Here is a 12,688-nt window from a genome sequence, read left to right on the forward strand (position 1 = left end):
GCCGTGGCAGCATTGTCGCGGTTGCGCTGTGCACCGCTCGGACACAGCTGTGTGGCGTTACACAACCGTTGGTCCCTGGAGATCCCGAGCCTCTGAGCCTTCCCACAACGTCACTTTGTTGCCCGAGATGTTCTTATCCATACTATTATGACACTTAGAATGCAAGCATCACAACACATAAAGTACAGTAGCTTCATGCTGTGCTATTACTTTCAGAAAGTTCTGAATGACTCAACTGTGAATTTCCAATAACATGCAAATCACATAATTTACTTGTAATAAAATAAACTTGCCCAAATTGTCTTTCAAATGAGTTTCATAACAAACCACATGTTGTGGAGTATGCTGAGTTATTCCCTCTAGGATAAAGGCAACTATAAACACATTGGCAGGATGTGTAGCACTGTAACATGAGCATGGTCTCTCTATGTTTAGCTCCACGCTCATCTGAACAAGATTAGCCTTGCACAATAACCCTGTTAGTGGGATAATCAACATAGGCCTCCCGCTAAAACAATATCAAGTCATTAGCGACAGAGTTTACTTTACAGTTAGCTTATGATGTACAATGGCTCAATTGCACAATGGTGTGAGGAATGGTCAACAGCAGCTAGGGTTCCAGGCTCCACAAACACTGTACACACACACACGCACATGCACACACACCCTTCCCTCCGAGGTGTAAAAATGGTCCGGGCCTTGGCCCCTGTAGTGATGAATCAGACAGACAGGCCGTTGACTGAAGAAGAGGTAAGGTGGGGGTCAGAGGTGAAAATATCCCATCTAAATTTTCCCCAGTCTTTCAGCTGGCGGTGGCATTACAGCTTGTATGGGAGATTTGTCCCGCGTGCGAGCTAACGCAGAGTGCTGCTTTTCCTATCACACCCCCCCAGCCACACTTTGACATTAAGGTGTTGTGAAAGGGACGTGCCCGTGTCTGCCTCGGCTGCACAGTCTCTTCATAGTAAAAACAAGAGCAGAGACGCTTTTTGCCTGCTGCCGTTTGTCCATTCGTTCGTATATGTTAGTCACACGCAATATCTCAGACAGTACTGGCCCGATTTTGACGAAACTTGGGTGAATGATGCATCTTGCCATAGAGCTCCGGCATTTACAAAATTACACTGATTAGCCCAAGGCGGAAGCTATAGTAACTAACTGACATTTGTGAGTCAAACCAGAGAGGAAGTGTGTGTGTGTGTGAGCTCCTGAGTGGTGCAGTGGTCTAAGGCACTGCATCGCAGTGCTAACTGTGCCACTAGAGATCCTGGTTCGAATCCAGGCTCTGTCGCAGCCGGCCGCGACCGGGAGACTCATGGGCGGCGCACAATTGGCCCAGCGTCGTCCAGGGTAGGGGAGGGAATGGCCGGCAGGGATGTAGCTCAGTTGATAGAGCATGGCGTTTGCAACGCCAGGGTTGTGGGTTCGATTCCCACGGGGGGCCAGTATAAAAAAAAATATGTATTCACTAACTGTAAGTCGCTCTGGATAAGAGCGTCTGCTAAATGACTAAAATGTAAATGTAAGAGGCGAAGTGAGAGGGATAACTGGGCCCAAAATCTATCTTCTCCAGCAGGTGGTGTTTTTTTGTGTTTGTATGGAGGTCAATGAGAGAGTGTCTAATTGAATGGCTTTTTTTGTTAGGTGTGGCTTATTTGATCAAATAGAAGTTTCGCAATAATTAGGTTGTCATGAGTGTCCTGATAAGTAGGGCACGTGATATCCAAGCAACTTTAAGAAAAAAACACTTTATATTACGGATTTCACGCATATCTGCCCTCTCATTGGCTAGAATGGTCCCACCTGATCTTGCCTCCTTCCGACTGCCTTCTAGTGAGGGAGTTATTTTATGCTGGCCCAGTTGAAAGTCACGCCATCGGGCAAAAGCAGAGAGGGAAGCGCGGCCTTCTCAAATCGAACAGTAATCTGCGCAGCTCTGTCATGTTGTCAACAAGGCAGAATGGTACATTGTCCAAAAACACGAATGCAATCAACTTTAAGTCGGTGCAAAACACACCTACATGGGCGCCCGGGCGAAATTAATTGAACCCCCTCAGTCTGAGTACCACTCTCTTTAACTAACATTCCACTCCTTGCCACTCGATCCTTGTCATTTCCAAAGAGACTGGCCTTTCGGCAATCTCAACGTTCAATATGCGCTGGATTTACGGCAGAGTTGCTCATTGGTTGTTGGAAATAACATAAATATTTTCCATGACAACATGTGGAGACTCGAAAATATAATTAGAATTTATAACAAAGTCAAAAACAAACATTAACTATTAGCTAGGCAAGTGGCGGCATGTAGCCTGTGGCGACAGGTATGGTAGCTTAGCGGTTAGAGCGTTGGGCACGTAACCCTTGCTCCAGGGGAGCTGTACTACTATGGCTGACCCTGTAAAACTACACAATTCACTGCACCTATCCTGTGTATGTGACAATAAAACATATTTTATTGTTGTTGTATTTTGTGGCTTGAAAACGAAGATGTTTTGTGGTTGGAATTGCAGTATGTATTTACTTTGAGATTATACATTGGGTGGGTCTAATCCTGAATGCTTACTGGTTAAAACCGCATTCCAGCCGGTGTCTATTCCACAAGTTGCCACCGGCTAAATCTATGACGTTAAAATGCCTATTTACTCTGTTCGATCTGACTGCGCAATCCACTGTCTCATCAGCCCAGCCAGGCAATTTATAAACTTGATCTCCACTATAAAAAGCATCTAGACATCTCACATTTATTTTAGACTAACATTTCGTATTCAACAGCGGAGATTTGTATAAACCTTGCTATCTGTCTCTCCGACATTTGCAACATTGTTTCAATATTCAAATTTGATCTCCTACAGTCCCATAGTAATGAATGTGTCGGGAGTCGGGACGAGACAGACAGGCAGCGTTTTTCAGCCAGTCAAAATCATGAATCAGCTGGCATAATTTCTATGGATATATACAAAAAAGTCTCAATTGAAAAAGGGTAAAATGAAACGCAGCTAATTTGCAGTCTTTCCAGCTTCAGTTTGAAGTGATTGTGTTACCGTAGCTGTGTTGTTGGCTAGCTCCTCTGAACAACAGTGTCCTGACGAGTGAGCACATTTTCTATGCCAGGCAAAATCGCGCCTCATTGGCTCATTGTTATGGATGCATCCAAATAAATGTCAATAGAAAACAGCTTAAACAAATGCAAATGAGGCTACTTTGCTGTTATTCTGGCTGCACTTTTTGACGTGATTTAGCAAGCAAGGGACAAGAACGTTGCCAGCCAGTATGGCAATGGAACATTTAGAATGAACGACTGGGTCACGTCCATAGATATAGAACAAAAAGACTGAATGACTGGGTTGCGTCCATAGATACAGAACAAAAAGACTGAACGACTGGGTCTCGTCTCTAGCAACCCTAGATTTGTGTCGGGACTATATCTTGTGGAAGGATGAAATAGTATGAATAAATTAATCAAAATAACATTTTTTATGAAAATATGTCAATCATTATTTAAATACAGTGGGGAAAAAAAGTATTTAGTCAGCCACCAATTGTGCAAGTTCTCCCACTTAAAAAGATGAGAGAGGCCTGTAATTTTCATCATAGGTACACGTCAACTATGACAGACAAAATGAGAAAAAAAAATCCAGAAAATCACATTGTAGGATTTTTAATGAATTTATTTGCAAATTATGGTGGAAAATAAGTATTTGGTCAATAACAAAAGTTTCTCAATACTTTGTTATATACCCTTTGTTGGCAATGACACAGGTCAAACGTTTTCTGTAAGTCTTCCAAGGTTTTCACACACTGTTGCTGGTATTTTGGCCCATTCCTCCATGCAGATCTCCTCTAGAGCAGTGATGTTTTGGGGCTGTCGCTGGGCAACACAGACTTTCAACTCCCTCCAAAGATTTTCTATGGGGTTGAGATCTGGAGACTGGCTAGGCCACTCCAGGACCTTGAAATGCTTCTTACGAAGCCACTCCTTCGTTGCCCGGGCAGTGTGTTTGGGATCATTGTCATGCTGAAAGACCCAGCCATGTTTCATTACATTTACATTTTTACATTTTAGTCATTTAGCAGACGCTCTTATCCAGAGCGACTTACAGTTAGTGAATACATTTTTTATTTATTTTTTATTTTTATACTGGCCCCCCATGGGAATCGAACCCACAACCCTGGCGTTGCAAACGCCATGCTCTACCAACTGAGCTACATCCCTGCCGGCCATTCCCTCCCCTACCCTGGACAACGCTAGGCCAATTGTGCGCCGCCCATGAGTCTCCCGGTCGCGGCCGGCTGCGACAGAGCCTGGATTCGAACCAGGATCTCTAGTGGCACAGCTAGCACTGCGATGCAGTGCCTTAGACCACTGCGCCACTCAGGAGCTCATCTTCAATGCCCTTGCTGATGGAAGGAGGTTTTCACTTAAAATCTCATGATACATGGCCCCATTCATTCTTTCCTTTACACGGATCAGTCGTCCTGGTCCCTTTGCAGAAAAACAGCCCCAAATCATGATGTTTCCACCCCCATGCTTCACAGTAGGTATGGTTTTCTTTGGATGCAACTCAGCATTCTTTGTCCTCCAAACACGACGAGTTGAGTTTTTACCAAAAAGTTCTATTTTGGTTTCATCTGACCATCTGACATTCTCCCAATCCTCTTCTGGATCATCCAAATGCACTCTAGCAAACTTCAGACGGGCCTGGACATGTATTGGCTTAAGCAGGGGGACACGTCTCGCACTGCAGGATTTGAGTCCCTGGCGGCGTAGTGTGTTACTGATGGTAGGCTTTGTTACTTTGGTCCCAGCTCTCTGCAGGTCATTCACTAGGTCCCCCCGTGTGGTTCTGGGATTTTTGCTCACTGTTCTTGTGATCATTTTGACCCCACGGGGTGAGATCTTGCGTGGAGCCCCAGATCGAGGGAGATTATCAGTGGTCTTGTAAGTCTTCCATTTCCTAATAATTGCTCCCACAGTTGATTTCTTCAAACCAAGCTGCTTACCTATTGCAGATTCAGCCTTCCCAGACTGGTGCAGGTCTACAATTTTGTTTCTGGTGACCTTTGACAGCTCTTTGGTCTTGGCCATAGTGGAGTTTGGAGTGTGACTGTTTGAGGTTGTGGACAGGTGTCTTTTATACTGATAACAAGTTCAAACAGGTGCCATTAATACAGGTAACGAGTGGAGGACAGAGGAGCCTCTTAAAGAAGAAGTTACAGGTCTGTGAGAGCCAGAAATCTTGCTTGTTTGTAGGTGACCAAATACTTATTTTCCACCATAATTTGCAAATAAATTCATTAAAAATCCTACAAATGTGATTTTCTGGATTTTTTTTTTCAATTTGTCTGTCATAGTTGACGTGTACCTATGATGAAAATTACAGGCCTCTCTCATCTTTTTAAGTGGGAGAACTTGCACAATTGGTGGCTGACTAAATACTTTTTTTCCCCACTGTATGTTGGTAACCCGCTGTATAAAAGTGATAATGCCCTCGAAGCCGGTGTTTGGAGGATATATTGGCTTCGTCCCGGGCCTAACAACACCCGTGCCAAAATATCCTCCAAACACCGGCATATCGGGCATTATCACTTAAATGTACACCTGAGCTAGCAATTTTTTACTGGTTTAATCTGGACAAACAAAAAACGGTTGCTTAGCAACCAGATACCAACTGTGTTCTGTGGAGTTCCAATATTTGCATAATCGTTGTGATTGGAGGATAGCTGTGAGGGTGTCGAATCAGGATCAAATCCTCTGTTCTCCTCGAGCTCATTAATGATAGAATGTTCATATTTGAAGATGGCAGAAAGGCCAGTCTCTTTGGCACATGACATGGAGTACAGGGAGAGGATTAGCTAAAGAGACTGGTACAGTCTAACTGTCTTCCATTTTTGAAGACATTTATTTTCATTGTTAGAGTGGCCACTTGAGTATCTGGTCAATATAATGGATAATCTGTGGTCACACACAATAACTGAAATTGGCTCAATCATTCGTGGGGGACAACATGTTTACTGTTGCCTTGTTTTCAATGTACTGAATGTTTCGAATGAACTTTTAGGTGCTAACTAATGTTTCAGGGCAATGTTCTCTTTACCTGCCCTTTTCCCGATAAAGGATAGCGACCATAATGCATCTGAGGCCACGGTTAGCTGGATAGATGCAGATGGCCGCTCTGTACGGGAGACTGGCTAGGGAAATGGAACCCTGTGTGTACTTCCTGATTATCTACACAGTGAGCTACAGCAAACCTGATACAGCCTCCATGGGTGACATGCATATAACAGGTTGTCTTAAAACAGAGAAAAAGAGAGAAAGAGAGAGAGAAAGAGAGAGACTGAGGGATGAGACAGGGACAGGTGTAGGGATAAAGATAAAACAGAGTGAGTGCGTGGACAGGCAGGTGTACAGAGATGGAGTGTGAAGAGATAAAAGAGAGAAAGAGAGAACAAGGGAAGGTGAGAAGACAGGTGCATAGTAAGATTAAAGCGGGTGGGCAAGACGTGACCGCTCTCTTAAAACTAATTGGAGCACAGGTGTGCAAAGAGACAAACTGACACAGATAAGTCAGCTCTGTTTAGAGGGGCGGAGGGAGAGAGAGAGACAGAGAGAGGGAGGCAGAGGGAACGGAAGAGAATACAGATGTAAACAACTGCTTTTTCTCTCTCTCTCTCTCTCTCTCTCTCTCTCTCTCTCTCTCTCTCTCTCTATATATATATATATATATATATATATATATATATATATATATTTTAACAACCTGTTCTATACATGTTGAGAATGCTATATCATGTTTCCATAAACATTTGCAAAACGTTCCATAAACATTTGCAAACCCCGTAGTAGACACTGGTGGTGTGCCAAGCCCGCTCTCCTTCTCCCAGCGCCTCAACCATTTCAGCTTTAACAAAGTTTTACATTTATTCAAGTTTTACATTTATTCATTTCACGTCTCCTCATCAACATAGATTAATCTTTGAAACTAACCCTAACCCCCAGACAACAACGTAATGGCACACGATCTAGCTCAGTTCAATTCAACTCATTTTAATGGATGCAGACAGAGACAGTTAGGTGAAAGACAAATGCAGGCAACAAAATGCACTTTAACCTGAAGGATCTAATTCCATATTCCTGATTGGGCGGCAATATACAGGGCCATTGTTACCAAGTGGAAGAGGGACCCAACTGCAGAAACAGTGGTATAAATCTTTACAAGGGGTAAAATTGGACAGGGCATCCATTTTGGGAAGAGTCCGCTCAGGGCCAAATTGCTCTGGAGGAAGTGAGAAAACAAAACAGGGCATGAAAATAGCCCTTGTGCGTGGGCTTGGAGCGGCTCACTTCAGACGGAGAGAGAGGGAGAGGGATAGGAATGGAATGAGAGAGAGAGAGAGAGAGAGGAGGGTGGAGAGTGAGAGAAAAAGAGAGAGGGAGATAAGGGCTCTCTTTCCAGTCTGCCCAACAGGCAGTTATTGGACTGCTAAGCAACCTCTCAGGCCAGAGAGAGAAAGAGAGAGAGAGAAAGAAAAAGATGGGGGGAGAGAGAGAGAAGAGGAAAGAGAGGGTGGACCAGAAGACTAGAAGAACTCATACATCAATCGGACCCACATTTAGTAGACACAATGAACAGCACAGTTCTAACATTTCATGAGGGAGACAAGCACACATGACAATGCCTACAGTGTGAGACAAGACCAAATCTGTCATGATTCCGTACCTAGTAGCAGTCCGCCGTCTGAATTCAAACACTAAGTAATGTAGAAAATATTAGCCTCTATGATGTAATGTTTGGGGATAGCAATATCTGATATCTTACGGTGCACATTAATGGCTTGTATCACAAAAATGCGACTGATATAGACTTTCCATATTGGTACCCTTCAATTCCACCAACCCAAACTCCCATCCTACCTGCTTGCTCTCTTCCTCCTCCTCTGAGCTCTCGCTCTCCCCCTCTTCCTCCTCATCCTCATCCTCGGGGAACTCCACGTCCGACTCGCCAGGAGCGATGGGCACACTGATGGTCAGGTTGGGGTTGGTCATGTAGCTGTCGTCCACCTCCGGGACCATAATCTTCTCCCCGTGGTGCCCGAACCCTCCCCCCACCGCCACCGCTGTCCCGTTGCCCACCTCGCCAAGCGGAGCGCCGTGGCTCAGCCTCTTGAGCTTCAGCATTGCCTCGGCTTCTTTGCTCTTCTGCTGCCGCCGCTTGAAGTTGCCGTTGAAGAAGTCGCAGATCTGCAATGAAGTAACAAACTATGTTTAGAAGACGTGATTAACTTTTTTTGCATGTGTTAACATTTTTTGTGATTCATTTGGTTGTTTGGGTGATATTGGTTGTTTAATTTTGACTCATAGCCCATACTACATTTCATGCCATATCTTATTTTGAATCTATGTAATTGTCTATGCTAAATAGTCAAAAAAAAGTATAGAATAAATATTAAATAAAACAATGAATAGCTGTTTAAAAACAAGTGCCCGACCTGGCTTCGGAGCCAGCCCATGCCGCTTTTGATGCGGCCAATGGCAATCTGCAGGTTGTTCATCTCGCCGTCATCGTCGGGTGCCGAGAGGTTGTCCGAGCTGAACGAGCTCAGCAGCAAGGCTAGGAAAAGGTTGAGCACCTGGGAGGAGGAGAGAGGGAGACGAGTTTTAATAAAGCCTTGTTGGACAACTAAGATGTTATTACTTTCACGTTGATTAAAAAGTTAGTGACAAACAACATCTTACAGTACACCAGACTGCTAGATCCAATAGCTAGAAAAACCTAGCCTGCAGGTCTGGTTCCTGTAAGCGGCAGAGTGTGGACGGAGAAGGGCCCTGATGTGTAACACTAGAAATGTAAACAGCAGGTGTGATTTGGACCTGGTTTTAAATGTCAGCCTCCAACAGGAACAGAAGCTCTCCATGTCCATGTTAAACAAGAGAACCTGCTCCTCTGGGCTGTAGGGCTGTGTGTGTTTAGTGTGTGTGGGGGTTGTGAGTGTGTGTGCGTCCGTGCATCCGTCCGCGTGCCTGCATGCGTGCATGCCGGAATTTGCACACAGCAACCGTAGCCCCTTGGACACAGGGCCACTTTTCCTCAGTTTAGTAAATGTCAACTGTGCATGCAGTTTCATGATGGAATTTCATTACCATCGTGTAATGATTACAAACACCATTTTGTAGTCAAATTGAGATTCTTTCCACATCCTAACACGAGCTTCATAAATTAAACACTGTGATTTAATAGGGCCTATAATAACGAAGCATCCTAGACCTAAAATGCATGTTTTGGGTTTACCTGAGACTGTTCTCTCTGTGTTTCTCCAAAGGCTTATAGTTGTTGTACCAACGCATCAATCATATCAATCCAAATCAATTAATTATCATGTCATTCATCTGTTTCTTGATAACCATCCATTTAATATATCTATGCAGCCAGCATCAATCTATGGTTCTGAGATTTCACACTACTTTTGGCAAAGGGAAAAACATATGTTACGTGTGAGTGTCTAGCGTGTCCCCATATCACCCAGGGGAACAAACTGTCATAGTGCATGTATGCGTCCATACGTGTGTGTGTGTGTGTGTGTGTGTGTGTGTGTGTGTGTGTGTGTGTGTGTGTGTGTGCATGCGTGCATGTATGTGTGTGTATGTGTGCATGTATGTGTGTGTATGCGTGCATGTGTGTGTTTGAGGATGGGAGTTGGAGGCGACACAGCCCTGGACCCCCTTTGCCAGTTGCGCCACGCTTGGTGCCCGCTGTGACAGGTGTAATTAGGTGCCCGCTGTGACAGGTGTAATTAGGTGCCCGCTGTGACAGGTGTAATTAGGTGCCCGCTGTGACAGGTGTAATTAGGTGCCCGCTGTGACAGGTGTAATTAGGTGCCCGCTGTGACAGGTGTAATTAGGTGCCCGCTGTGACAGGTGTAATTAGGTGCCCGCTGTGACAGGTGTAATTAGGTGCCCGCTGTGACAGGTGTAATTAGGTGCCCGCTGTGACAGGTGTAATTAGGTGCCCGCTGTGACAGGTGTAATTAGGTGCCCGCTGTGACAGGTGTAATTAGGTGTCTGGATTTTCTATTTTCTGCCCCGCTACACTTGTCCTAAAAACACACCACCATGCCATCCTGCCATCTCAGAGAGTGATACAGCAAAACACCAAATTGTCCACTGAATCACCATATTCATCTTGCTTACGCCCATTCAATTATTAAACACCTTGTGGAAAGAGGGTTTCTTCCCATGGGATGCTCTTCATCTGGTGATGAGTCAGTCAGTCAGTCAGTCAATCAGTTAGTTGTCTGTGCAACTAATGACAGAGAGTATATAGGCTTCCCCTGTAGGAGGAGCACTTGTTCAATGCCAAATGTGTATGGATGGACACACACGCACACACACACACACACGCACACACACGCACACACGCACACAGAGTCCTTGTCTTCAGACCCAGATCTCTCATTAGACTTCCTCCATCCCAGTGTTTTCTTTAACTTCATTATGCTGTAATTATGTTAATCATGTAAGGGCCCTCTTGTTGGCTCTTTAATAATTCTAAGTGTGGTGCTCTTAGCCAAATTGACTGGGAGGTGTGTCCACAGCGGGATGATGGTAGGCGACTGAGTCGAGATCAAATAGCTCAGCTGGCTTCCTCTAACTGTCTAATTACATGTGATGTTATACTGTAGATACAGTAGGTCTGGTAGACTTTACAGACTGTATGCTACTGTTCCTGTATCTCCAAGCATGCTGTTATGAGAGTTATATGATATACTTGGCCCTGTACGGGTGCTTCAGAATGGGATTTACACACACAGAAAAATAAATAAAAAGGCATATATGCATACAGTATACATACGTGTGCACACACACACATTTTTATTTTTTATTTTATTTTTTGCATTTGACCTTTCACTTGAGGGCTTTTACCAAATTGGCTATTATTTTTCTCTGACATAACATCAGTCAAACCATTAGCAGTCTACCACGTTATAGTGTCATCTCTAAGAACATAGAAGGCAGCAAATCAATTACAAACCAGGGGGAGTTCATGTTATGGCGTCAACTCTGCCATTACAGCAGTGACATATTTTGTCACATGTAGCCAGGTCAATGACAGATCAATGCCAGGTCAACGACAGGTCAATGCCAGGTCAATGTCACAACATCACTGGTGGTGTACATCACCTCATTGCATAATAACAGAGGGACCAGCCAGAATAAACTGTGCCACTGGGTCAATAACAAAATCACTTCCTGAAATAATCTGATGCTCAGCGTTGGGCCTGGTGCGCCCGTATCTGATTCATTGATATGTTTTTGGATTTGCCTGCGGTGTGTGTGTGTGTGTGTGTATGTGTGTGTGTGTGCTCTATACATTTTTATAGTGTGTGATCTGTAGTAAAGATCTAGGATGGGTGTCAGTCAGCATCCATATGACCCCTTATTGTTCCCACTATCCTGGGATCTGATTGGTTGTCGCACAAGTTCAACCAGTAACGGATCAATGTGTCACACCATGACCTGACAGTGCCGGGCGGATGATCTCATTCACAGATTTTTAATATCCAATTGTTACAGTCAACCATGCTGCAGCTACTGTACGGGAACAGCACCTCGTCCATTGTTGTAAAATATATATATATATATAAATACTGGGCACTTGATTTATCTTGGAATTTCAACCCCTGGATCCATCTTAACACAAAGGAACAGAAGCTGTCAAATAAGGGACCCTCCCACCCATGTCCTGCCATAGGATGGACACCAGATTTCACAAAACTATTAGCTAAATGTCAACTTTTCAAGTTAATTTCGTTGATCTATCCAGACAGAGAAGAGATTTTGACGTGAGGGGTGTCTGCCAGGGGAAAACAGCAGGGTTTTGATGATAAATGCTGAAGTGGAAGGGGAGGGTGCAGTACTGTTACCTGCAGTAAGGGCCACAGTGAATGACATAGAAATGCACCTTACGTGTGTGTGTGTGTGTGTGTGTGTGTGTGTGTGTGTGTGTGTGTGTGTGTGTGTGTGTGTGTGTGTGTGTGTGTGACTGTGTGTGACTGTGTGTGACTGTGTGTGTGTGTTTCTGTGTGTGTGGTGGGGGGGTTTGTATGTGTGCGTGTGTGTTTGTGTCATTTTGCATGACAAAACACACACACACACACACACACACACACACACACACACACACACACACACACATTGAACCAACATTCCACCTGAAACTGCACCCATCATGTCAAGGTACTGCACTCATAACAACAACAACTTGATGAATTTATGAAATTGCTCCTTCCAATTATTGATAAACATGCACCTGTTAGGAAACGGACTGTTAGAACTGTTAAGGCTCCATGGATTGATGAGGAATTGAAAAACTGTATGGTTGAAAGAGATGGGCAAAAGGAGTGGCTAGTAAGTCTGGCTGCACATCTGACTGGTTGACTTACTGTAAATTGAGAAATGTTGTAACTAAACTCAACAAAAAGAAGAAGAAATTGTATTATGAAGCCAAGATCAATGATATAAAGACTGATGGAAAAAAACTTTGCAATACTTTAAATGAAGTTATGGGTAGAAAGACAAATTCAACTCCATCTTTCATCGAATCAGATGGCTTATTCATCACAAAACCATTTGATGTTGCCAATTATTTTAATGATTACATAATTGGCAGTGGGCAAACTTAGGCAGGAAATG

General features: G+C 44.0%; 1 protein-coding gene across 1 annotated transcript in view; it reads right to left on the reverse strand.

The window, feature by feature from the left end:
* The window catches only part of scn5lab (sodium channel, voltage gated, type V-like, alpha b), a 220,230-nt gene that overhangs the window by 48,141 nt on the left and 159,401 nt on the right, over positions 1-12,688 (reverse strand). Inside the window, exons 17-18 of the mRNA XM_041879935.1 lie at positions 8,488-8,628; positions 7,913-8,239 (exon numbers count right to left, since the gene is read on the reverse strand). Of these exons, the coding sequence (XP_041735869.1) occupies positions 7,913-8,239; positions 8,488-8,628 (468 nt within the window). The remainder of the gene's footprint in view (positions 1-7,912; positions 8,240-8,487; positions 8,629-12,688) is intronic.

This window comes from Coregonus clupeaformis, chromosome 7 (assembly GCF_020615455.1).
Source record: "Coregonus clupeaformis isolate EN_2021a chromosome 7, ASM2061545v1, whole genome shotgun sequence".
Classification (NCBI taxonomy): domain Eukaryota; kingdom Metazoa; phylum Chordata; class Actinopteri; order Salmoniformes; family Salmonidae; genus Coregonus; species Coregonus clupeaformis.